The 27,693-nt window shown below is 42.9% G+C and overlaps 3 protein-coding genes across 4 annotated transcripts in view; 2 read left to right on the forward strand and 1 right to left on the reverse strand.

Moving 5' to 3' along the window:
• Positions 1-2,229: 2,229 nt before the first annotated feature.
• LOC141432456 (radial spoke head protein 6 homolog A-like) lies at positions 2,230-15,339 on the forward strand. 2 transcript variants are annotated; one of them, XM_074094024.1, is made up of 13 exons: positions 2,230-2,516; positions 2,886-3,075; positions 4,942-5,067; positions 5,688-5,776; positions 6,256-6,343; positions 6,429-6,513; positions 6,955-7,088; positions 9,022-9,141; positions 10,599-10,749; positions 11,562-11,707; positions 12,973-13,187; positions 14,545-14,689; positions 15,191-15,339. In XM_074094024.1, exons 1-13 carry the CDS (start codon positions 2,386-2,388, stop codon positions 15,284-15,286), a joined length of 1,716 nt encoding a protein of 571 aa, XP_073950125.1. In that variant the 5' UTR covers positions 2,230-2,385; the 3' UTR covers positions 15,287-15,339. The 2 variants fall into 2 exon arrangements, with proteins under 2 accessions (XP_073950125.1, XP_073950126.1); XM_074094025.1 differs by lacking the exons at positions 14,545-14,689; positions 15,191-15,339 and adding an exon at positions 13,871-13,907.
• A 739-nt stretch (positions 15,340-16,078) lies between these two features.
• On the reverse strand, positions 16,079-26,638 carry LOC141432457 (ribosome quality control complex subunit NEMF homolog). The gene is made up of 8 exons (XM_074094027.1): positions 26,520-26,638; positions 25,113-25,272; positions 24,552-24,673; positions 22,670-22,739; positions 21,517-21,719; positions 20,095-20,253; positions 18,855-18,991; positions 16,079-17,219 (listed from the first exon to the last, which is right to left on the reverse strand). The coding sequence occupies exons 1-8, from the start codon at positions 26,586-26,588 to the stop codon at positions 17,021-17,023; spliced, it is 1,119 nt and encodes a 372-aa protein (XP_073950128.1). The 5' UTR covers positions 26,589-26,638; the 3' UTR covers positions 16,079-17,020.
• A 777-nt stretch (positions 26,639-27,415) lies between these two features.
• The window catches only part of LOC141432950 (radial spoke head protein 6 homolog A-like), a 7,222-nt gene continuing 6,944 nt past the window's right edge, over positions 27,416-27,693 (forward strand). The window contains exon 1 of the mRNA XM_074094785.1: positions 27,416-27,493. Coding sequence (XP_073950886.1) covers positions 27,416-27,493 — 78 coding nt within the window. The remainder of the gene's footprint in view (positions 27,494-27,693) is intronic.

Consider the following 27,693-nt stretch of genomic DNA (forward strand, 5'->3'; position numbering starts at 1 on the left):
TCACCTGAACAGCAGCTGCATCGCTGCTTCCCGTTGCATACTTTTGCAGAGTGGTTAAATTTGAAGCAGCGATAGCACTGCTGTAAGGGTGGGACATAGTCAAATACTCTGTAGGAAAACAGATCGTATTGCACACTATCTGGCAATGTATTTGACAGGAATGTAATACTCACTGTCTGTAGAGGTACCCTATTCTGACCGACTTTTTTAGTAAAGCGCCGTACCGCGACGATGTCGAAGCTGGAAGACAGTTTACTGTACAACTCCTTATTGGAAATGTTTTGTGGTACATACCGTATTATGCCCGTTCGTTCTATTTGCGCAGCCGGGATATAAGCTTTCATGTTATATTTTTCCATGAATTTGGTATTGTTTAAAAAGTTGTTCGCCGTATTATACTGCTTGAAGATCGCTGTTATTTTATTCGCATTTATTCTGCGAATGGCCACCACACCTTTCACCTCCGCAGCAAAAATATGGTTCAGGTAAATTGGACTTTTGTTACCTAGCTTTTCCTTATTGTCCTTGCTCTCAATGAACACTTTAAATTCGACATTTAACGAATTTTCGGGATACAACCTTTTATAATTAGGCTTTAGATAGGGTAAATACAAATCATCCTCGTTGGAGCCTTCTCCATTCTCCTCGGGCACTGATGCCCTTTTCCTGGCCTTGATAACTGGAGGGCTATCGCCTCCTCCTTCGTCACCAATCATGTTTAGAAACGTTTTGAACACTTTTCATAACTTTTCAGCTGATAAAATCAAGATAGATCGCAAAAACAACTTAAATAAAACTCAGAGCGCGCGCTTCGTTTAAGAGTTCCCGCCAGAATCTCCTCTTTCGGTGGTTGAGTTCGTTCGAGATTAGGGCGTGCAAAACCGGAAGTTTTCAAACCGGTTTTGAATTGCGGTTTTGAGAGCCCAAAACCGGAAACCGGTTTTTTCCCGGTTTTGGCAGTTTTAAAATATTTTTTTATTATGGTAGTAATGGTAGAATTTGAACAATTAAATCATATTCTTAGATAGTTTATATACCCACAATAAAAATTATTTATTATAATTACAATATTAGTTTGGATTTATTACAATCTTTCAATATATAATTATAATCAGAACATTACAACTGCTTTAAAAAAAAACAGTTACGTTAAGCATTATTATTTTGAATTACTTTCTTTACTTTAATCTAAAATGAAATAACTACCTACCGAATAATTCGTTTAAGTTTTTAGACATATATCTATTTTAATTGAAAATAATAATGCTTAAAATACGCAGACAGACACATTTTAAGTAGGTTTAAATAAATCGAGGATATTCTGGCAGACCCGGATAAGTGCACAATATTAATTTTTATACGGTTTTGCTAGATAAATAAAGCAGAAAACATTGAGTATGCCTATATATGTAACTTTAAAAAAATTGCACTTATTCTGTTTTTCCAGAATACCCTCGAAATAGGTAAGATTATCGATTACATTTATTTGCACATATCTAAGCCATACCACATATAAGTACTTTTTAATGTCATTGGTAGCACTTATAGTACTACTAGCTTTTGCCCGCGGCTCCGCCCGCGTGGTATTCGGTTTTCGCGCGCTGTTCCCTCGGGAACTGTGCATTTTTTGTTTATGTCACTCTCAGGCCCATAATCTATATCTCTATGCCAAAAATCACGTCGATCCATCGCTCCGTTACGGCGTGAAAGACGGACAAACACACAAACATACAAACACTCTTTCGCATTTATAATATTAGTATCGATAGGGTTTTGCAAAAAACATTGACGCGTGTACAGACGTCGTCGTGCCTATGTAGATTCAAGAACGCGTATTTTGTACGGCGTGGCCTGGCCATCCTGTGGTTGCGGGTGCATGCGAGGGTTACGGGCGGAGGTAGGAGTGTAAGTAGTATAGATAGGTTGCGTTCGGATTTCGGATATTATTCGATGACTCAAAATTATATATTTCTTAGAGCGTTCGAAAAAAGTTGATTTAAATCAAAATGTACGTCAATCAATTACAGAAAAACCGGAGTTAACTCCGGTTTTTTGATTCAAAACCGGTTTTGAAAAATCGGTAAATATTGTCCGGTTTCCGGTTTTCAGCAAAACCGGAAAACCGGTTTTGCACGCCCTATTCGAGATACAGAAATTTACTGCACAAAAACAATTTAATTTTTTTCAAGAAAACGAACTTTTCTTACAATTATTTCAGAAAAAGAAACATTATTTACATAGACATTAATGACATCCATCATTTTATAAATACTTAAGTGTTTGCAGAAACACTTATTTTTCTATCAAGCACCGTTATATTTAAATATATCTTACTGGTTTAGGGTTTCATACTAATTTAATTATACTTCTAATTAAGCTATCAAGATGACACAACCGTACATGTGTGAACCGGATATTATAGCTGCTACAGAAAATGTTATGCCAGATCTTAACACTGATTTGGTCCTTGCCAAGAACTTCCTAAAACAGCAAAGTGCTGCTACGGGCGACTCCTTGTAAGTACATTATAATACCTACCAATAGTTTCCTCTTTATAACCATAAAAATTATGTTGTCCTCAACTTTCGGTAAAAGAGTCAGTGTTGCCAACTCCTAGAAACTCGAATCGACACAAAATCAAAAGTCACTAAAATTAATTCCACCAGCGGGGTTACTCCGAAATTCGAAAATCGAAGCTCGTGTCGTTCCGTCCCTCTGACACATATACTGTTCAATACGAGAGTGAGAGGGACAGTACGATACGAACTTCGTATTTGAATTTCGGAGTAGGCCCTCTAACATAAGCATCTGCGAGGGAAAGTTAAAATTTTGCACTTCGTAGTAAGTATAGGGCGAGATACGCCGATCTTGGCATTTTTTCCCAGATACGACCACCTAGTCGACATCGTCCACAAAATCCTGACCCAGAAGCCTCCTGACGTCGCGGACAACTTCGAGCAGTACTCCTGGGCGGTCAAGCAGGAGAAGTTCCGGCCAAACTTCGACCTGCTCAACGACATATATCTGTCCCCGCCGCAGCTCAGCATCGTCAGGCAGATGGATGACATGTTCAGAGTTAGTATGCTTACCACTTACCATAAAAGTGTTTTGAACATTTCATATATATATAGGGACTAGAGATGCAACGGATATCCGGCCTATCCGGCCACTATTTTACTATTCAAATTCAAATTCAAATTCAAATTCAATTCAAATTCAATTCAAATTCAAAATTCAAATGATTTATTCAGTAAATAGGCCGCAATATGGGCACTTTACACGTCATTTTATTAAACTACCAGCGCTTTCGGAAAGACCATCATTGCCAAGAAGAATGCGCCGCAAGAAACTTGGCAGAAAGTCATTTTTTCATAAAAATATAATTACAAATAAAATACTTAAAAACTATATTATACAATTAAAGAAATAAAAATACAAAATTATAATAATAATAATAAATATTCGGCCGAATACCGGATAGTTGCGTACTATCCGACCGGATACCAGATGGTAAAAAACTTATAGTTATGATTAAAAACTGGTATTTATTTATGAATTTATCATTTATTGACATCCGTTTATTATTCTAAGGGGCGTTTCACCACCCATTTAACTGATGGATAAATGTGATACCGTCTTGCGCAATGTGATGTGATTGCGTCTTCTTTGCGTCTTGTCTTGCGTATTCAAACAAAACAAACAGAAACGACATCATATTTATCCGTCAGTTAAAATTAATCAATGGGTGGTGAAACAGCCCCAAAGTTAATTAACCTTTAAGTTGCAACCTGCATGGAGTGTCATGCGCATGTTCGAATTAGCTTAATTTAATTGTACGTAAAACTAGGCCGAATATCCGGCGGCCGGATATCTGGCTATCCGGCCAACGGTCCCACCGAATATCCTGTACCCGGTATCCGGCCAAACCACTATCCGTTTCGTTTCATGTGGCAAAGCCGTTGTCTATGGGACAACGACTTTGCCACATGGAGGGAAAGTATTTTAAATATTGGAGATAGACGTTTTACTGAAAGAAGACTTCATTTTCATTAAAATTAAAACAATTTAAGCTTAAATAAGTCTTTTGCTAAAAATTTTAATACAAGCTTTTTGCTGACTGTACTTTTTGTCGACTTTACTTGCATTGCCACCTAAACTACATTTGCACACCAAATTTCAAGTCGATGCTATTAACCGTTGAAGAGTTCCATCCTGCGGAGACGATCCCGGCCGGGCCACCAGCATTTCACTGCCAGCAGATTATTGTATTGTCACGCAATTTACATAAGTAAAGCCAAACCGATTACTGGAAGTTTATCGAATTTAACTTGCAAGATTTGACTACAGACAGTAGACAGACAGACAGCGGGACAGACAGCGGTTTGTAAAATTCCCTATCTAAACCGGGAATCGAACCCACCAAATAGTGGTCTCGATTTTATTTGTTTCAATACTCAAATATGACCCAACTATGTCAATTAAGTAGGCAAGCAACATTTACAAATTTAAACATTAATTTCCTTGCAAACCTTTGAACCCGGGTTCTTTATTTCTAAGTAAGTACCTACTTAAGTAGGCAGTTCTTTACGAACGAAGGGGGTAAGTGCACGAGCAAGCGGATCACCTGGCGGTAAGTAGGGAGCATTGAAGCTGACCGAAATCTCGCGGGAATGTCGGGATAAAAAGTAACCTATGTGTTATTTCAGGCGTACATACAAAATTTCATCCAAACCCGTCCAGCCGTTTGAGCGTGAAAGAGTAACACACACAAACACAAACTTTTGCATTTAGGTACTAAATAATAATAGAATGTAAATAGGATACAATTTTGTTTTTAAATGTGTGGTAGGTACGTCCAACAGTGGACGTTACGGCTGATGTCATGATGCCGATGATGATGATGATTATTATATTTTTACCGTCGTATTTCGTTTGAATTAGCTGGTGGCCAGCAAGTCTGAGAAGATAGACATGATGGGTGAAGAGGAGCAGGAACTGGATTTGGAAGAGGACAACACGAAGCCTCAGGTTGCGGACCTCATCGACCATAACTACTACTTCAGAGAGGTAAACGCAGTCGCCATTTTGGAACGGGGGGGGGGGGGCGACAAGGTCATCATGATCAGAGCCGGGCTAAGCCATCTAGGCGGCGGGAGAGTGAGGTCTTTGGCGCCTTTTAGATATGAGAAGCGACAAAATGGCAGGTCGTGTTTTGTTAGACGCATACTCCTAGGAGATAAGTCTCTATAGATAGGTATTCAACTCCTACGAGATAATTAAGTCTCTATGATGGAAAGGTATTCAAATGAAGTAGTTAAATTGAGCTGGCGCTCAGCGCCCTGTAATACTGATCATCTCATAAGTAGATGGGAGAAATATGTACTTAGAACGCCAACAATGAACATCAACTTGCTACAGACTCACTCAACGCGACTTAACTCGAAGAATAAGCAAGTTGAACTGGTCATGGACGGGTTACATCGCTCGAAGAACGGATAACCGTTAGGGGAGAAAGGTTCGAGTGGACACCATGAACCGGAAGATGAAGCGTTGGGGGTTAGACACCAGGTGCCGTGGGCGAGTAGTCGTTCATTGTGGCTGTCTAAGGGGGAGGCAAGCAAGGTGGACGTTTTCCGGCTGGAGATGGTGAATTACATGTACCTATTAAACTTATAGTTGTTTTGAAGGGCGGATACGGGTTGCCGGCGAGCGAGTGTTACGCTGTCTACGTGGCTCTTAAGATGCTGTCCATCAAGGAGCCAGTTGCTACTGTGAGGTGAGAGTCTCTCATCCAAAAGGGTGTTAAAATTTAACTTTATACTACTGGTGCCGGTATGGCAACGGCAACACTTTTAAAATTTGGTTTTAGAGAGACGATCGCAACGGCTGAAGAATATGAAATTGGATAACTCTCAAACTTAGTTCAGTCAGCAGTAGTGGAGCTGCAGGGGTGGGCGAGGATCGTGTTCTGTGGCGTGCTATTGGAGAGGCATGTCCAGCAGTGGGCTAAGATAGGCTGATGATGATGATGATGGTGTACCTACATAGTGGGTCCAATGATCAAATCTAACCATCTAGTTATTTTCGTTAGAGAGTTTGCGAGTCTTGAGAATGGGGGCTGTTCATGGCGTGGGATTTAGATAACCGCTGAGCAGCGAGGGTCTTCACCACGCGCAATGAACTGCGAAAACGTTCGTAGTATCGCCGTCGGTGACACGTCGCACTCCGGGTTCTTATGATTGATTTTGTGAACAGGTTTTTCGGCAAAATATTTGGTACGAAGGCAAACTATTATGTCGCCGAAACGGACCTTACGATAGAAGAGCTTGATCGAAGGATACGGGTGAGTTGGTGCGGATTATGAGCGACGGTAATCATTCACTTAGACTCACTTCACTTCAGACTTATTAGGTATTTTATCATTTCAGGAATTCGAATTGAAGGATATGCCGGGCGAAGGAGAGGACATCGAGGAAAAAGAAGAGAACGAAGGCGAAGAACAGAAAGAGATGCGTAAGAGCTCCCTTATAAAGTCACGTTCGCACAACCCCGCCCCGCAGTGTAACAAAACTCGTTTTCACACCTGCAGGGCTACTACGAAACTCGAAACTCGAAGTTCGTGTCGTGCGATCCCTGTGACACTTATACTATGTAGTTTAGGTTACAATAAGAGTTACATACATATGTAAACAACAGCACAACTTAAATCTTACAAGAATAACATGAGAATGTCTACAACACGATTACAATTGTACACAGCATTTATGCACACCATAATTACTCTTATTACCTATTCTAATTACAACTTGTACTTATACCTACAATCATAAAACTTTACCCTAATTTAATAAAACTTTTACTTTCTACGTTCCTATAATTAGTTGAACCAATAAGCGCTTCATTTACCTCGCCTCGCAGCTCTACCCATTTCGTTTATATCGCACTTTATCTTAGTCGGAGAGGGTGAGGTCTTAGAGGATAAGAACAAGGAGCCAGTGCCGCCCAAGCTGCCGCCCGTGCCGGTGTCCACGTGGCAGCCGCCGCCGCCCATCCCCGTCGAGCGGCCCGGCCAGGGGATCAACAAGAAGGTACCGTGAAGCAGGCCCTAAACGACGAAGTGCAAAATTCGAACTTCGTATTTTGCCGTCCAGCTAACGCTAATACTATTTGATACGAGAGTGAGAGGGACGATACGATATTAACTTAGATTTTCGAATTTCGTTAGCACCTCAGGGTGTTGACTGAGTGGTGTAAGTCCGCTATGCGGCCGGAATGAATGGATGCCACTGGCATAGAAGTACCGAATTCTGTTGACACACATATGCGTGTCACCGGCATAGAAGTAAGTTTATTATGTCACAGACGTTATGTTACTGCCATCGAAAGTGTTAAAGATCGACCTCAAACCAAACCGGCAAACACCAGACATGTTTTTTTGGTATGCAGTGCAGATCATGGTTTTTTTTTATTAGTGTGAGAAGATGGAAAACAAGCATGCGGGTCATTGATGGGAAGTGAGCACCACCGCCCATGAGTTACTCAGTCTATCTGAGATACGATTCGTAAATATTAATTTAATTTAGAAATAAATATTCATTAAATAATTTTAACCGCTTATCTTTCTGGCCAATGGAACGGCGTAACGGCTAAAATTATTTAACTAATAAATTTATTATCCCAGATATCTACAATGACAGACTATTCTTAACACATAATAATATCAAGTTTATGAGTCACGAGTCCAGCCATTTATCACGTTGCGCAAGCTGTTATTTACGATTGGCACAGTGTACGGTGACAAAAATGCAATTAAGTAGATACTTTAATTGCGCCATTCGCAAGACCGACGGTTTACTGATTTGGGACCATTTCGTGACATGCACATTTATCTTTCATTTTATTGTTATTCCATGATACCACGATTTTTTTCTTAACTTTATTGTTATTACACTGATTACAAGTAGGAAAAGGGATGCTAACTTCACACAGAATTGATCCTTTATTGGCAACACAATAACTCTTCTTCAATTCCCACTGCCCATCAATGACCCGCATGTTCGTTTGCCGTCTTCTCACACTAATAAAAAAAATGATCTGCACTGCATACCGAAAAAACATGTCTATTGTGCAGCGGTTTGATTTGAGGTCGATCTTTAACACTTTCGATGTCATAGTAACACAACGTCTGTGACATATAAATCTTACTTCTATGCAGAGGCACCCATTCGTGACGTGATCATTCCGGCCGGCTTGCACTACTCCACTCAGTCAACACCCTGAGGGGCTACTACGAAACTCGAAAATCGAAGTTCGTATCGCACCGTCCCTTTCACTCGCATATTAAATGACATATGCGTCAGCGGGACGGTAACATACGAAGTTCGTGTTAAGCATTTCGTAGTATAGGGCCCTTCTATGCCGGTGACACGCATGTGTGTCAACAGAATTCGTACTTCTATGCCAGTGGCAACCATTCGTGACGTGATCATTCCAGCCGGCTTACACCACTCAGTCAACACCCTGAGGGGCTACTACGATAACTCGAAACTCGAAGTTCGTGTCGTGCGGTCCCTACTATACTATTTAATACGAGAGCGAGAGGGACCGCACGACACGAACTTCGAGTTTCGAGTTTCGTAGTAGCCCTGCAGATACTGTAAAACGCGGCTGTCGCTAGCGACGGCGTCGCGACTTCGCCCATACAGCCGCTGTAATGTGAATAGGGATTCGCTGTGCAGCGCTTCAGTCGCGCGACAAAAACGCCTATTTGTGAAAGCGCTCATTGGGATGCTAACATATATTGCTGATAAGTTTGAAGACCCCGATTACCTTGTGAAAGAAGACCGAGTACAAATTAATGCACGTAAACAGAGCTCCTGGCGATATACCTGCGCAGTGAGCGAAATACGGACCAAATGGCGACGGAGCAGGGGGGACGCGGGAGGGGGCGTACGTAGGGAACATATCCCCCAGAGCTCTTTTTACGTGCGTTGACTTGTAGTTGACTCTCTTGCTGGCCAGGTGTTCTGGGTGTGCAACGTTCCCGGCGAGCCGTGGGTGTGTCTGCCGGACCTCACGCCGGACCACGTCCGCGTGGCGCGCCTCACTGTCCGGTGCATGACAGGGGACCTGGACGCTGAGGTTAGAACTTAGACTACGGCTATCGAACCCCCAATATTTTACAGCTGTCGTTCAGCGAGTCATATCGTGGCTTCTATTAACGACAGGGATTGAAATTCTTTCGAAAGCGCGTAGGTAAGAGTACTAATAGAAGAAGTTGTCATTTCTTCTGTTTTCACATTAGGCTTTTGAGGTTTATCATTCATCAACTGACATCATGAAAAAAGACAACAATAATAAGTACCTACTTATTGTTATTGAGTAAGCAAATTTTCACTCTGAATCATTTTCATTTGCTTTTGTGTGCGCGGGGCCCCTAGGTATCTAGTTATCTTACTCTGTCTAATGCTTAATCCGGTCCTGGGAATTAATAGTGTAGTGATAAGCTTTCGTCTTTCAACAGTGATAAACTTGAACCCTTAAGGTGCCCCCACATGCAGTCGCTCGTTTGCAGCGATAAATCTGGTCACGTGACCCAATAATTTTTTTAATGTGATATTGAATTTCCCGCGACTCATAAAAGTAGCGTCAAGTCGCCGCGTCGAGCAGCATCGTCAAGATGGCTGCTTGCAGGAATGATCTTGGCCTTGGAAGCTGATTTCTTACTCTCATTTAGTAGCAGTCATGGCAATTGGAGTGAATAAAAAAAACAGTGTTTTGCCGAAATTTAAGTGGGTTATTTTTTTCCAGCGGTAAAGCTCAACATTTTCAGCTTTATCGCTATATGTCACGTGACCAAATTTCACGTTGGGAACAGCGTCGAGCGATTTGCATGTGGCTGCGCCTTTATGCTAGTTGAATGGAGTCGTGACGTTTTGCTCGGCAGCTCACGCCGCAGTTTCATTTGGAAATGCGAGAAGCAAAACGAACATTTTCGAATCGCGAAAACCCTCGCAGGTCCACGCTCTGCCTCTTATTAGATGTTCCAAGTCAAACCACTAAAGAAACCACTGAAGAAGAAATGGTTAAAACCTCTCAGTTATGATGAAACAGAGGCTTTGCTGTATCGAGCTAGATATTAAATACCTTGAATGTCATAGCTGTCTCAATGTATCGGCAAATATAATGATATAAAGTAAACAGACACACGTTCACACATACGCACACACACACGCGCGCGCACACACACACACACACACGCACGCACGCACACGCACACACACACACACACACACACACACACACACACACACACACACACACACACACACACACACACACACACACACACAGACAGAAATTAGTTTTAATGAGTACCAAAAAGGAAATGTAATTATTTAGATATTCACCTCATAAATATCTCTACTTTGAGACTTGTTGCTATGGAGGAGCGGGGCTTCCTTACACAGGTTTGCATACCTACTAGGAAGTTCCAATCACTGATGTCAAATAGACTTAAGTTTAAAGTAAATAAACAATTTTCATTTTATTTTCATTTCATTTCAAACCCATTCCAATGAACCCCTCAATCCCTCCAGATCCAAACGTTTCCCCCCTTCGACGGCACGGAGCGGCACTACCTGCGCGCGCAGATAGCTCGCATCCAGGCGGCCACGTCGGTCGCGCCCCAGGGGTTCTACACCTTCGGCTCGGGGGAGGAGGAGGATATTGACATGGAGGAGGGCATGGGTAAGTGAAGATGATGAGCCGTATTTATACTTCGTTGTTTTTAGCATTAGAATAAAGGTAAGTGATCATGACGTGTCTTAAGCTTTTCATTGGTTTGCTTTCAAATGGTTAAACTGATCGAGTGTTGCCATATAGTTTTTTTGCGAACTTCTTTCCGCTGGCGTTCGTGTCGTCATAGTGTGTTGTATGTTTTTATATGTTTTAGTTTTTAAATGGGTCCCACTGAAAAACAGCGTTGCGGCTTGCCGTAACATTATGCTGAGTGTGGCCCACTTTATACTATTCGATGTTATTTTGAAATTTGAAAACCACTTTTGAAAATAAGTCACAGCAAATATAAAAAGACTCGTCAAGATGGTTTACCCTTTTTCCAATGCTAAAAAAACGAAGTATAAACTTACTGTCAAGTGGTCTTTTTCGTAAACAATATTTAAGAAACGTCTTACAATCATCATCATCCCAGCCTGTATACGTCCCACTGCTGGGCACAGGTTTCCTTCCAGAACGAGAGGGCTTGGGCTGTAGTTCCCACGCGGGCCCAGTGCGGATCGGGAACTTCTTGCACACCATTGAATTTTCTTATCAGGTGTGTGCAGGTTCCTCACGATGTTTTGGTTTGCTCATGATAATCTTATTAAGTTTCGCACATAAATTCCGATAAACTCAGAGGTGCGAGCCCAGACTCGAACCCATGACCCTCTGCTTGAGACCATAAGCTAGGCCACCACGGCTTTTTTTTTAATAGTTTCCAAAGCCTGGGCGTATTTTGTGAATTTTATGATATTTCTTCATGATGGCCTTTCTTTGTACAGGTGACATGGAGTTCAACGTGAACCCTTACTACCACGGGCACACTCTGAAGGACCTCCTGGACCCCAACCTGACGTACTGGGTGCACCACGGGAGACACATCCTCAAGCAGGGCCGCACCATCTGGTGGAACCCCATGGCTGGGATGGTTAGTACCGACTGCGGGCCCAGCTACAGCTTGACGTTTGTTCGTGTGACACTCGGTAGGTAGAAAGCCGTTTTCGTGTATAGATGTACCCTTTCTTTTTTTCCAATTTTGGAAAAAATATGGCTTTTTCTGCTCAGAATCAAGAGCACAATCGGTTCCGATCGAACTTAAAACCTAAAATCGCTTAACGCAAGCAAGTAAAAAGCTCGGAAGCGGTAACGTTTCGTGTGCTCTGCCTACTTCATTTGGGAATACAGACGCGATGTTTGTGTGTGTGTGTGTTTAAAATATAGTTGTTTTAGAACACAGAAGAATTTTTCTTTGACATTTATCTCAACACGTTTTTCTAAAAAATAGCCAAGGACAACGACTTTTCAATTAGTAGAGAAATGGATGTGTTGCCACTAGTTTTATTGACAGTACTATAATGGGTTCTAATAGTACTGGCAATGAGGGCTATCGTTTTTTGTCTCACTAGATGGCGCACTGTTCCGTGAGGTTTTTAAGTAAGTATGGCTTTCAAAGTCTGTTAATACGGGCGTGAAAACAAAGTTTAGATTAAAATCATATTTAATACACCTTAAAACCGTACCATAAAAATATCGAGCATGCCACAGTGTTGCATAGTCCCCGTTTTGTTCGGAAAAAAGGGAGGACAAAGGTTTCCGAAACACAAAACTGTCTCAAAACACAGACATTCATTGCCCCGGAACGCATATTTGCCATAATTAATTTCAGATATTGCAAAATATTCACAAAATTATTCTAATTATAAATACACCTGCGTAGCTCACCCAAAAACTATGAGATTTGACATTTCGGAGACCTCACGCTACACTAGCGCCTCTAGTGGCGAATTCATTCGCGATAGCCCTCATTGGCAATGGAATAGTTTTATTGACAGTACTATAATAGGGTTCTATAATAGTACTGGCAATGGAAAGAGTGGGAATGCACCGAGAAATGCCGGTGGTATTTTGCAGGTGGTAGGACCTTGTGCCAGGTCCGCCCGGATTGCTACCACCATCTTGCTCGCTAACCCTGCCGTGAAGCAGCAGTGCTTGCACTGTTGTTTCGGCGTGGAGAGTAAGACAGCCGGTGAAATTACTGGCACTTGAGGTATCCCATCCTAGGCCTCTAGGTTCGCAACGCATCTGCAATACCCCTGGTGTTGCAGATGTTTATGGGCGGTGGTGATCACTTGCTCGTTTGCCACCCAGTCGAATAAAAAAAGAGACTCATCACGACTCCGCTCCTATTCTTAGGAGGAAGGTCTCGAAGAGGAGGAGGACGAGGGTCCCCCGCCGCCCGAGCCGGAGTCGGGCCCGACGCTGCTGACGCCGCTGTCGGAGGACGCGCGCGTGGAGGGCCTGTCCGCGTGGACGGCGCGCCGCAGCTCGTCGCTGGCGCCCGAGCGCGCGCTCGCCGTGCTCCGGAGCAACCTGTGGCCCGGCGCCGTCGCCTACGCCACTGACGGCAAGTCAGTATCAATCATCATTCAAATTCCTCCTCCTCCTCCTTCATTCCTCGTTTTCATTTAAATCATCAATCATCATCATCATCATCATCATCAGCCCGAAGACGTCCACTGCTGGACAAAGGCCTCCCCCTTAGAACGCCACAATGAACGACAACTTGCCACTTGCATCCACCGGTTTCCCGCTACTCTCACGATGTCGTCAGTCCACCTGGTGGGAGGCCTGCCAACGCTTCGTCTTCCGGTTTATGGCAACCCCCCCCCATATAAAAAAAATAGGTACAAATAAGCCGCGGCCCCTAGTACCCGGCAGCTCCTCTATCCCTGGCCTTGGTAGCGGGCCAGGTAACGGAGGAGCAAGGGGTGCGAAGAATCTCCGGGTGACTCCTCGCTACCATCCCCACCGGACATTGGCCCTGGCCATGCACAACATTCATTTAAATAAAAAAATAAAATTTATTCAAATCCATCTCAGACCCTCTAGGTTGACAACGAATCTGCAAAACCCCTGGTGTTGCAGATGTTTATGGGCGATGGTGATCTCCTACCATCAGGGGACCCACTTGCTCGTTTGCCATCCAGTCGAATAAAAAAAAATCATTTCGGTACAAAACAACAAAATACAATATTTCACTTAAAATCTATGTAACACGTGTGCCTGAACTTCATACATTTTCTGGTTATAGACAAAAGGGCAAATGAGTGAAACCTATGCCTACATGGTAAGTAGTAATCTCATTTGTCATAATGTTTAGTGGTTTCTTTTTTCATCATCCCAGCCTATATATGACCCACTGCTGGGCACAGGCCTCCTCTCGTAATGAGAGGGCTTGGGCCGTAGTTCCCACGCGGGCCCAGTGCGGATTGAGAACTTCACACACACCATTGAATTTCTTCGCAGGTTTGTGCAGGTTTCCTCACGATGTTATCCTTCACCGTAGAGCTCGTGGTAAATTTCAAATGTAATTTCGCACATGAATAAATTTCGAAAAACGCAGAAGAAGAGGTGCGAGCCGGGGTTTGAACCCACGACCCTCTGCTTGAGAGGCGATAGGTCAAACCACTAGGGCACCACGGCTTAGTTTTCCTTTAGATCGATAAAATAAGTATTCAATTCAAATGAAATAGTTAATTTAAAATCATTTAATTCTTTGACCGCGATAGTCTAATTAGTTAAGTTGGCGCACGCGGCGCCGTGTGGTAGGTACCTGGCGCCTCTGGTGGCCGGCCCAGTCACTCCCCCCCCACCCTAAACCCAGCACTGGCTAGTATTTAGTTCAATAACGTATCGTCTCGAAGCTCTTCCGTAGAAGAGCCTGTGCAGCAAACACAGATGCTCTACGTCTTCTTTATGCACCAGGAAATCGGAGTGTATGTACATAGGCTGGGGGCTGAAGTTCCAGCCACCGAACTTCTCGCCGCTACAGCTGCCGCGGCCGCAGGACGAATACCCCGTCGGGCCAGAGGTCATGGAGATGGCTGACCCCACCTTCGCCGATGAGGAGGTACACAACACACGCCGGCAACTGATCGAGTGATCATGTAGTCAGATTTAAGATATTGAAAAAATCGGTTACACGAGTATAATGTTACGATTCACACTTTTTTTAACTAAGTAGGTTCCTTTTGTGACGTTTACTGCAAGCTGTGTTAACTTACTTAAGTATTATTATGGTTATTTGGTGGAGCGACCACCAAAAAATAATTCGAACGTACGTCAAAAATTTACATCTGAACAAAAAAAAAACTAAAATACAGAACTATTTAGAAACTGAAAAAGGGATCTGTCGACTCATTATTATTACTATTTTGGTTATGAAAATAATTATTTAGTGAACACTTAATATTTTTAGGTAAAAAAATACCTAATTAGATTGGCGTAATGTAGTTAGAAAACTGTACGGCAGATTTGGTTATGATTTCTCATTAAAATGTGGGTGAATATTTTTTATTTTTGGTGGTAAAAATGGCTGATTATTTATTATTTTTGGTGGTAACTTCCCCAGGCGTACCGCATCGCGCACTTGCCGCCGCCGCCGCCGCCCGAGCTGCCCGGCGAGGGTGAGGGCTTCGGGGAGGAGGAAGAGGAAGACGAAGACTAGACTAGCGCTTTACTATGTAGCTGTATTGGTTATTCAATAAATATTTTCGTTGATTTCATGTGATTTGATTTTTGTATACTATCATCATCATCAAGAGGCGTTAGATTTAGTAGGCGAAAAGACTGTTGTTGAGAACGATTATAGAAGAGGGATTATGCTGGGCCACCTGGCTCTATGCTACGAAGTGCAAAATTCGAACTTACTGTCCTACATCTTGCCGTCCCGCGTTACGAGAGTGAGAACGACGGTAGGTACGATACGAACTTCGACTATCGAATTTCGTAGTTGCCCCTCTGGACATGATAGATAAATCCTAGTAAAAACAATAATTAAAGAGATAACCCCGATAACCCAAAGGTTGAACTGTAAATTAGCTACTTGAGAGATTGCTAGACCACAGACTTACTTACGTATGTATGTGTAAACTCTTTATTGTACAAAATATGTAAACAATTTTGCCAGTGTCTATAATATGCTGAGTGGGGCCCACTTTATACTATTCGATGTTATTTTTATTCTTTCCATGTAATGTATTTTTATGTGTATCGAATATGTGTAAATAAATGTTTCTCGCTCTCAAGTCAAAGAGAAGGTTAATAATAAACAAATAATGTAATGTCGTATTATATCAGGAGCTCAAAGCATTGGCAGAAAGGCATACAGAATGGCGATTACTCCAATGACAAGAGCTAAGCTCTTAAATATAATATGACGACAAAGAACATTATCATCTGCTGGAAATAAAATAACATGCGATATATTTTTTCAATTTGCATTTTATTATTAACTTAATAACAATATTGTAAATATCAGTATTTAAATATTCTTGTTGCAACAGAAGGCAGGCTTGTGTGGATATATTATAAGGTACTTATGACATGAACAGGCAATATTAGAAAAAAGTAATGCATACAATAGATAGATATCAACAATAGAAAAATATTGTACTTTATAAATAACTAGCTGTTGCCTGCGGCGAAGAATTTGTTTATCCGCGGGAACCTTACAACTTTGCAGGTAAAAAACTATGTTATCAGGGTCTCTATGCCAAATTCCAGCACAATCGGCAGTACTTTAAGCACGAATACATAACAAACATATTCACTTTCGCAATTATAATAAATGAGTTAGAATGAGTCGTATTGTTTGCGGTCTCCACCGTGATCCTTGAAATAAGGCCAATGTGGCACATATCATACGGTCAGATAAGTTTTTGGCTCGATTCGGTATCGTCAGATTAACCAAGTAAGCTAATGGTCAGATTATTTACCAAATGGGCTTGGAAACTTGAATAGTTCAGTAGGAACTAAAATTTAAAACAAAAGTACTTTCTTAAATACAAAGTAAATTTTCGAGTTGTGAAGTTATTAGAAGTGATAGTATTTTAAAATAGGTACGATTAGAGCTGTTACTCCCGCAATAGTGTAGAAATAGAATTTTAAAGTACTTTTACAAGTTCTAAATTTTCATTTTACGCTGGAAGAGATCGCTCTTAAGCGATAAGGCCGCCTATTGCTTACCTTGTAATTTTTTTCTCTGTGTATCTGTTTCTGTATCGCTTACTATTTCTGGTGTACAATAAAGAGTCTTTGTATTGTATTGTATTGTAATAGTAAATTAAGGCTATTTGTGTTTCTGTTTTTAACAAAGACCGCGGCGGAGACCGCCTATAATCGGAAAACCAAACATTTTAAACTAAAACAATCATCATCATGTATCAAACGTGTTTGGAATTCATTTCTTGTGCTTATGCAGCTGAGGCGCGGACAGTTTGACTTTCCCTGGGAAATTCCTCGCGACATTTTCCTCCTTGACCGCTTTGAGCAAGTCCTTTTCTCGCGGAGAGCAGGTTTTGTCCCGGATGAAGACCTGGACGGCCGTTTTGGCCGCTTTGCCGCGCTTGCTGTTGCCCGGGGTAAGCTTGACTTTGTACCTGGACGAAACAAATGGAAATAAGTTTACGTCAGATTTTTTTCTTGATTGTACCTACTTTTCGTTGCTCGAAGTATAACTTGTAAAAATCAAATGTCATCAAAAAACTAAACAATAAGTTTATGGTTTTTGTCGATTTTACTAGCATTGTCACCCAAACTACATTTGTATACCCAAATTAGAGTTGATGCCTACCAGATTAGGTATTGTATTGTCACACAATTTACATAAGTACGTAAACTGCTTCAACTTTGCCCTCTGGCCCCAACATTGCCTTATTCGATTTAGAGTCGATAACTTAGCACTCTAATAGGTTTTAAACTTTTATCTACACGGAAATTATTATTACGGGGGATAAAAGTTTAAAAACCTAGAAGGGTGCTAGTTATCAACTCTAAATCGAATCAGGCAATATTGGGGCCAGAGGGCAAAGTTGAAGCAGTTTACGGTATACTAAATTTCAAGTCAATCCAACTACTGGAAGTTGGTCAAATTTAACTTGCAAGATTTGATTACAGACAGACAGACAACGGGACAGGTGAAATTAAATAAAAGCTTGTAAAAAAACAGTGACTTTTAAGCTTTTTATAATTGTAACTTTTTTGGCTTCATGTTTTGTCAAGGTCAAGTGGGGAGGTCCATGGGGAGGGAAGTCTTGACCTACCTGGCTGGGCCCTTGGCCGGGTCTAGGACAACCGTAGATATTTTTCTTAACACATTGATTTAATGATATCTTTCTGGAGAGTTCATTTTGTTATTTGATTGTTTTTTAAATAAATAATAAGCAATGTTTTATTTGCCAAAAAATAACTAGAATATGACCCTGTGACCCAACCTATGGTTCTAAAGCTGGACCTGCCCTTACTCAAGTTAAAGTCAAAATATCTTTATTCAGGGTTAGGCCTCATAATGTTCCTTTCGCAAAACTCGCAAAATGCCCATTTGTCCCTTTCGCAAAAGGTCCCTTTTATAAATGTCCCATTCTCAAAACGACCTCTCTGCAAAATGTCCCGTCACATAAATTACGTCCCGTTTGCAAAAAGTCCCTTTCGCAAAATGTCCCGTTCGCAAAACGTCCTTTCCGCAAAATGTCCTTCCTTTCAATCCATGAGAGAGAGCCTAATTTCTTTATATATTTAAAACATTTGGCAGGCGGGAAATTTTGCGATCGGGACGTTTTGCGAACGGACATTTTGCTAATGTGACATTTTGCAGACGGGACGTTTTGCGAAAGGGGCTTTTTCAGAAGGGCCATTTTGCGAAAACAATGGGAAGTTTGAGAAAGGGACGTTTAGAGAAAGAGACGCAATGGGAATGGGATATTTATTATTTATTAGCCGACCGGCACCGGCACCGGCTTCGTTTTTCGACTGTGCGGTGGCGATGCCGGTTTATGCCCGGTGAGTGGTACAGTACTGACACGAACTTCAGCACAATTCATATAAATACAACATGCAGTTTTGGCGGGCCGGCACCGAGTGGGAAGCTTGCTACCCGGCGACGGCGACGGCGCCGGCGGGACTCAACGCCGGTAAGTAAAAAGCGAGTCATACATTTTCATCCATTTTTGAGTCCCTGGAACCGGTATCGGTGCCGGCGCCGGGCCGGCTAATGGAAAAACGCCCTATGGACTCACTTGTAGTTGTGAAGCGCGGAGTAAGGCGCGACGACGGGCACGGCGAACAGCAGCTCGTCCTCCGCGAACGGGCAGCCCGTCAGCTGCGCCAGCGCCTCCGCGTCCGCACCCGCGCCCGCGCCCGCCTGCTGCTCCGCCTGCGGACACAAACGCCATGGAATACATCAAACACATCCATACACATGTAGTGAATAATGTTTTGCCATCGTTTTTTGTTAGTAAAGTCCGTATTTATTTATCGTGCTATCTCAACTAGCTTACTGTAGTTTACTGAAGCTATTTGAGAGAGCAAGATAAATAAGAACTTATCCGACCAAATACGATAGCAAAACATTATTCAATAATAATAATAATTCTTTATTTCCATAAAAAAAATATTAGGCTGATTGGCAAACGAGCAAGTGGGTCTCCTGATCGAAAGAGATCACCACCGCCCATAGACATCTGCAACACACACCAGGGGTTGCAGATGCGTTGCCATCCTAGAGGCCTAAAATGGGATACCTCAAGTGCCAGTAATTTCACCGGCTGTCTTACTCTCTACGCCGAAACACAAGTGCAAGCACTGCTGCTCCACGGCAGGATTAGCGAGCAAGATGGTGGTAGCAATCCGGGCGGACCTTGCACAAGGTCCTACCACCTGCAAAAATAAGCCTGCTGGTATAAGTATATTAGACTAATATATGTAGTAACTAGACAAAATGGTAAATGAAAATAGGCCACAGTTGCCAAACTAGGTGTAAACCTGTATTTCAGCAGTCGGAGCTCAATAAATGTGCTGAAATCTAATCCCACAACCATTAGATCTGTACTAGTGTTTAACCGCGGTTTCGGACGCGTAGGGCACTGGTGACTCTGACCACCCGCCGCCGGCGACCGGTGACCGACGCGCTCCCGCGACCGACGACGTTCGAATGTTTTGTTCGGGATTGTTCGAGGGTGGTTTCTCTGGAACGTCACCGGCGGCGGGTAGGTCGCCGGCCAGAGAAACCAGGGCCTAAATTTAGAAACAGCAGCAGTCGAATTGAAATTCAGAGATTTTATAAAAATCCCTATCTATAATCTAAATCAAAACTTAAATCTAAATTTAAATTTTTTCGAGATTTTGCGAAGAAGTAAGAAGCGAAATACCCGTGGCAATTCACGAAAACGAAGTCGACGTTTTCATTGACATTGCATTAAAAATAACCATGCCAAATTTCATGACTCTAAGCCCAAGTTTTAAAAGAGCCCCTGTTACCTCGGGCTCCGCGTCGGGCTCGGGCTCCGCGTCGTCGTCCTCGGCCTCCAGTATCTGCGGCGCGGGCATCGGGATCTTGGGTCCGCGCGCCGCTTTACCAGGCTTCGCCTTCGCCAGAGCCTTCTTTTGAGACTTCTTCGTGTCCTTGGTGTTCGCAGACTGTAAGAAAAATCGGGTTTAACGGTTAATTGTTACTTGTGTTATACACAAGTTTTAAGATTAGTTTTTTGGAATCTTTTTGTATTTTTTATTTCAATTCCAAATTTTTACTTTTACGGTCATCCCGTAACACCTAAATTGAAAATACAAACTGAAATATAGATGCACAGAAAAACCAGAAAAATAAGAACAGCACTGGGAATTGAACCCAGGTCCTTAGGACTTCTTATTTTTCTGGTTTTTCTGTGCATCTATATTTCAGTTTGTATTTTCAATTTACAAAAGTTTTATCAGTCATGTCACGTCAACTGCTGAACATAAGCCTCCCTATCGAAAATACAAACTGAGACTGGGAATCGAAACCAGGTCCTCAGCAATCCGTGCTGAGACCTGCCGACGTGCTGGATTGCTGAGGACCTGGGTTCGATGCCCAGCGCTGGTCTCTTTTTCTGGTTTTTCTGTGCATCCATGTCTCAGTTTGTATTTTCGATATGGTTTCACGGGATACCTGTAAAAGTAACAAATTTGGAGATGAAATAAAAAATACAAAAATACTCCAAAATACCAATCATAATAAGCCTCCCTGTTCGAGCGCCCCAATAAATCTGCTAACTCTTCGTCTTCTGAGACTACTACGAAGTGCGAAATTCAAACTTCGTATGTTGCTGTCCCGCTGACGCTTACATTATTTAATGCGAGAGTGAGAGGGACGGTACAGCATTAATATCGGCCACAGCGGAGCGTGCAAAAATATCTGGCACGTCCTTCCGGCTCTAGAAATAGAGTCGTATCAGATATTTATGCACGTTTGTTGTGTCAGATATGGTGCTGGTGACTGTACGACACGAACTTCGATTTCCGTAGTAGCCCCTCTGCTTTGTGGTAGTCACTCGATGACTTTTCTCTCCCAACAATTAAGTTAAGTACACAAGTTAACATTCACGCAAAAGTCAACAGTCTAGAAAACATTTCTTAACCTATCGTACTAGTGGAATGTACTCCCGCAACTTGTGGTCAGTGAATTTTAATTTAGACGACCGGATGGCCAAGTGGTTATAGAACCTGACTACGAAGCTTGAGGTCCCGGCTTCGATTCCCGGCCGGGGCAGATATTTGTGTGAACAGTACAAATGTTTGTTCTCGGGTCTTGGATGTTTAATATGTATTTAAGTGTGTATTTATCTATATAAGTATGTTTATTCTTTGCAACGGGTCATCTTCTTAAGTTCTTTACCTATATATGTGCTGTGTGTGGTTGTGTACCTGAAGTAAGTCCATCATGAGGGCTCGATCCTCTTCGTCCTGGTCTTTGTATTTTTCTTTGATCTTCTTGAGTTTGCTGCGTTGCCCCCGCTTGATGGTCGGTTCCTTCTTCTCTTCTTGCTTCGTATCTTTCTTCTGTTCTTTGCTGTTCTGTTTCTTGCCGGTCTTCTTTGGTAGCGCGGGGAACGATGGTTTGTCGTCGCCTATAAAATGAAAATCCTCAGTTTGATGATGTTTCGATCATCAATAGCATCTTGATATACCGAAAATACAAACTGAAATGTATGCATCTAGCACAGAAAAACCAGAAAAATAGACCAGCGATGGGAATCGAACCCAGGTCCTCAGCATTCCGTGCTGCGTGCTATACCCCTACACTACCACTGGACAGGAGTACAGACACAAATTTCTCCTATGCAACACTTGTATCAGCTTGTTTGTTTCTTATTTAGTCACTTAAGGAGCAACACTAGCGACATCTATGTTTTACCCCTCATCGAGAAACTTTCAACACTCCATCGGAACTAACCGCTCACCCGGACAAGAGATGTAACACAAATTTGGAGTTGAAATAAAAAATACAAAAAGACTCCAAAAAAACCAATCTTAATCTTGATATACCAAATTGTAGATTTCATTATAGTAAGATTGTTAAATATGAAAGGCATTAAGGGGCTGTTTCACCATCCATTGATTAGTGTTAACTGGCGGTTAGGTGTGATGCCGGCTCTATTTGTTTTGTTCGAAGAGACGGAGACGGCATCACATTTAACCGTCGGTTAACGCTAATCAATGGATGGTAAAACAGCCCCTAAATATATTTAATATGATTCTTTTAATTTTTTAATTACCTACTTAGTTTTTAATTAAGTTAAAATTATTATTATTTGGTGGTATCGTTCCTATTGTATTTTTAAAATATAACAAATAAGAAACGTTTCTTCTTTAACCTTTTAACGCTCAGGTAAAATTTTTGATTTATGAACATCAAACTTTATGTCATTTGTGATAGTTTGATTTAAAATTTCAATAAGTCCTTTATAAAGGACTCTAATGGTGGCGATTAGTCGATGTTCTACTACTTTTCCTTCCCATTGTACTTTACCCCGTATATCGAACGAAAATATGTAAATAAACATCTCTCTCTACTTACTCCTGTCTGACACCTCTGACATGGTGCGCGTCTTTGACTTCATGATCACTTCCCCAGTTCCGTGGTCGATCTGTATGAACAAACAAGTTTTACAACAATACTCGTATGTGTGAAATATTTTTTTCTGTTGTTTAGGCAGCGTTGCCTCCAAAGATGTCCGAGGATCATCATCATCAGCCAGAAGACGTTCTCCCTGAACAAAGGCCTCCCCCTTAGAACGCCACAATGAACGACAACTCGCACTTGCATCCACCGGTTGTCCGTAACTCTCACGATGCATCAGTCCTTCTAGTGGAGTCGGTGCGTATGCAAGGATGTGTTGCGAGAAATGTGTCTCTCATTAACAATAGAAACACTTCTTTACCTATCGTCAGACAGAACATGTCTAGCTGATACAGCTGAACGGAACGAGGCGAGTTAAATGAAGCGGTTAGGGCTCATAATGTCCCACTCGCAAAATGTCCCACCACCAAAATTACGTCCCTTTCAGAAATGGCCCCTTAAGCAAAATACCCCATTCACATTACGTCCCTTTCTCAAAATGTCCATTGTTTTCGCAAAATGGCCCTTCTGAAAATGTCCCGTTCGCAAAACGTCCCGTCTGCAAAATGTCACATTAGCAAAATGTCCCGTTCGCAAAATGTCCCGCCTGCAAAATTCTTGTTTAAATAAAGAAATTAGGCTCTCTCTCATGGATTGAAAGGAAGGACATTTTGCGGAAGGGACGTTTTGCGAACGGGACATTTTGCGAAAGGGACGTTGTGCGAACGGGACGTAATTTATGTGACGGGACATCTTTGAGAACGGGACAAAGGGATTGGGTTGGGATTGCGAGTGGGACATTATGAGGCCTAACCAATGAAGCGTTTCTATTGGTTCATGAAAAACACAATCTCGCAACACAACCTCGCACATGTCTGGTGGAAACGGAGGTTTAGGGTTTCATATCTTAAATGGAGTAACGGAATATAAAGTTATAAATATGAAGTACGAGTATGTATACTTAAATTGTGTATGCCGCATTTAACCATAAGGCAGAGTAGGGAACTGCCTAAGGGCACAAAACAGATAGGTTCAGAAATCAATCTACATACAAAGTGCGCTCGAGCAACGCACACATAGACACTGCCCACGGACACGATATCTCGGACCGGTTGGGACCAATGCGAGCGCGAGTGCCATCCGCTCGAGACACGCGTCTGTGAACTTTTTAGTGCAATAATGGAGAATGCGAATTTATTACAGTTTAAAATCGTGCATTTCGCCAATGTCGAAATCGTCGCAAGATATTTTCTGTGACAAATTTGTAATATAACAATGACATTAACATTAAAATATTTTAGTTATAATTTATATTTCCATTCTTCCCGTTTCATTCTCAAAAATAAATCCAACAACTAGATACGAGTGCCCAACTCAAGTACTACGGCCCAAGCCCTCTTGTTCTGAGAGGAGGCCTGTGGCCAGCAGTGGGACGTATATAGGCTGGGATGATGATGATGATGAGATACGAGTGCCACTGCCACAATAGTTTTTTGTGCATAAGCCATAGTTGACAACCTTAGGTAAGAAAAGTGAAGTACATACATGAGATTGACTTCTGTACCTATCTGTTTTGTGCTAGGGGCTCCGCGCGCGGACGAAAGAATTCGGAAATGTTTCATAGTGTGACACATTTTATCGGAGAAGTATCCTCAATGACAATAAGGATCATTGATTTCTTTCAACACATGTCAGATGATTTGATTGAACTAGAAACAAGCCGAGGCTTCAAACGACTAAAAAGGAGCTACAAGAATTGCATTTCCTGTCATGGTAAGCCGGTCCTGTGTGTGGAACTGTCATTGCGCGTCAGACACACGCTTGGCTGGTTTTCCGATACCTTGATATGAGTGTCGGGGAAGGCCTCGTCCTCGCTGTCTTCGTCGATGTCATCCAGCTGTTTGTCCGCCGCGGGCTTCGGCCAACCCTTCTCTTTGTCCTTTTCTTCCTCATCCGAACCGTCTGAAATGGACGTACAATTAAACTAGTTTGCTAATGCGGTTCGAAACTCGAAACAACAGAACAGTTTTATTTTTCTTTCTCATTGTCAGCCTTTTTTGATCGCCACACCTATCGCGTCGATGGGTGTAGGGAGAACCTAAAATGCCGGTGGTACTGTACCTTTTTATTAGTTTAACAATACTTGAGAACAATTCCTCCTGTAGTCAAAGTCAAAGATATTCACTTTATTACCTTGTCGCTGTCACTTCGTCTTTGAACGTTTGTATAAATCTTTCAGAAGATATACAGAGACAAGGTACTTGAGTGTGGAGCAGTGGCGCAGGCTTTATACAACACGATTCCCGCCGGCTTGCCTTAATTATATTTTAACACTCTTCTTTCACCCTTACCAAACTCATTGAATTCCTAAACAAAATTACCACAGGTATAGTTCCCTCACCGTCATCGGACACCGCGATCTCTTCGTCCTGCTCGTCTTGCTCCGACGCGGGGGGTGCGAGCGAGACAGCGTCGGACGCGAGCGAGGCGGCGTCCGACGCGTCGTCGGGGATTACAGACTTGCGCTCGTCGCGGTGTTTCTCGATGCAGCTGTCCTCCAGCTGAGAAAATATATGGTTTCTTTATATAACAGGAGGGTAACGAGCAGGCGGGTTACCTGATGGGAAGAAATCCCCGCCGCTCATGGACACTCATAACATAAGTTGAGTTACGGATGCGTTGCCGGCCCTTTAGGAGCGTTTATACCTGCTGAGCTGGCAACATTGCATTTTTGTTAGTTTTTCTCGATTATTCCATAAAAAATGAATGAAAATTAAAAATGTGGTCTGATAGAACTCTTCTTAATATACAAGTTAATGTGTCTATAGGTAGAGTCATTGACGATGACGCGTGCCGTGGTTCTTATTACAATGTCATTAATGTCTAATTTTGACAAAATCACGCGTCTTCGTGGATGGCACTAGGATAATAATTAGTCTCCGATAATTATTAGTTCTTCCGCCCGTTTCGTTAAGGAGCCGACGTTGAGTTGTCTAATCATCCGTTAGCGAAGACTTGGACCTTACTTATTCATTTGTTGTTAACGGAGCGAAGGACTCAGATTAGTTTTAACGACCGTATATGGACCCTGGGGGGCCCAGATACAAAAACGCCGTAATGCACCCGGAACATAAAACTGAACCCCATTTGCAGCAGTAAGTTATCCTTCTGTCCGTGAATTATGCGGGAGCTTATGGTACTCGCCCGTCAGCAAAGACTTGAACACTTGGCGTGCCCTACATGTGGGTCCCATTTAAAAACGCCGTAACTCACCCGACGGAAGGAAGAAAGGAAGCTGAACCCTATCTGCAGATGCTGCGACAGTAGATAGTTCTTTCGCCATCGTATCATCAAGGAGCCGGTGGTGAGGTACTCGCCCGTCAAGCAAGGACACTTAGGGGCTGTTTCACCATCCATTGATTAGTGTTAACTGACGGTTAAATGTCATGCCGTCTCCGTCTATTCCAACAAAACAAATAGATTAATTTATTGAATCAGGCGTTACTTTCCTTTAATTTCCTTGCTCACCCGCGACCCCACACAAACAAACAAACAGAGACGGCATCACATTTAGCCGTCAGTTAACACTAATCAATGGATGGTGAAACAGCCCCTTAGTGTGTACCACATGTGGGTCCCAGCTAATAGGCCACCCGGAACATAAAATTGAGCCCCATCGCTGCGGCATTAAATAGTTGCGCCCTCGTGTCATGAAGGAGCCGGTGGTGTGGTACTCGCCCGTCGGCGCGGACTTGGACACTTGGCGTGACCCACATACGGGTCCCAACAAAAAAAAAAAGCAACTCACCCGGAACATAAAACTGAACCCCATTTGCAGATGCTGCGGCAGCAGATAGTTTTTGCGCCCTCGTATCATGAAGGAGCCGGTGGTGAGGTACTCGCCCGTCGGCGCGGACTTGGACACTTGGCGCGTGACCCACCACGCGCGGGTCAACAAAAAAAAAAAAAAACGCAACTCACCCCGGAACATAAAACTGAACCCCATTTGCAGATGCTGCGGCAGCAGATAGTTTTTCGCGCCCTCGTATCATGAAGGAGCCGGTGTGTGAGGTACTCGCCCGTCGGCGCGGACATGGACACTTGGCGTGACCCACATGCGGGTCCCAACAAAAAAAAAAAAAGCAACTCCCCGGAACATAAAACTGACCCCATTTGCAGATGCTGCGGCAGCAGATAGTTTTTGCGCCCTCGTATCATGAAGGAGCCGGTGGTGAGGTACTCGCCCGTCGCGCGGACTTGGGACACTTGGCGTGACCCACATACGGGTCCCAACAAAAAAAAAGCAACTCACCCGGAACATAAAACTGAACCCCATTTGCAGATGCTGCGGCAGCAGATAGTTTTTGCGCCCTCGTATCATGAAGGAGCCGGTGGTGAGGTACTCGCCCGTCGGCGCGGACTTGGACACTTGGCGTGACCCACATACGGGTCCCAACAAAAAAAAAAGCAACTCACCCGGAACATAACTGAACCCCATTTGCAGATGCTGCGGCAGCAGATAGTTTTTGCGCCCTCGTATCATGAAGGAGCCGGTGGTGAGGTACTCGCCCGTCGGCGCGGACTTGGACACTTGGCGTGACCCACATACGGGTCCCAAAAAAAAAAAAGCAACTCACCCGGAACATAAAACTGAACCCCATTTGCAGATGCTGCGGCAGTAGATAGTTTTTGCGCCCTCGTATCATGAAGGAGCCGGTGGTGAGGTACTCGCCCGTCGGCGCGGACTTGGACACTTGGTGCGCGTGCACCCACCACGCGCTGGTCAGCACTTTCGCTTCCCACGCCACGCTGCACAAATAATGTTTAGTCCAGTAAAACTAATTAACAACAGCTATCATTTTCTAAATCATGTACATTTATTTAGTAACTGTTTCTAGCGAAATCAACGAGCATCGCAATTTTCCGGGATGAAAATATTACCAAGTGTCACCGGTAAGCTAAAATAGGGTTGTCTTAAATCA

The sequence above is a fragment of the Choristoneura fumiferana genome, chromosome 11, assembly GCF_025370935.1.
Source record: "Choristoneura fumiferana chromosome 11, NRCan_CFum_1, whole genome shotgun sequence".
Classification (NCBI taxonomy): domain Eukaryota; kingdom Metazoa; phylum Arthropoda; class Insecta; order Lepidoptera; family Tortricidae; genus Choristoneura; species Choristoneura fumiferana.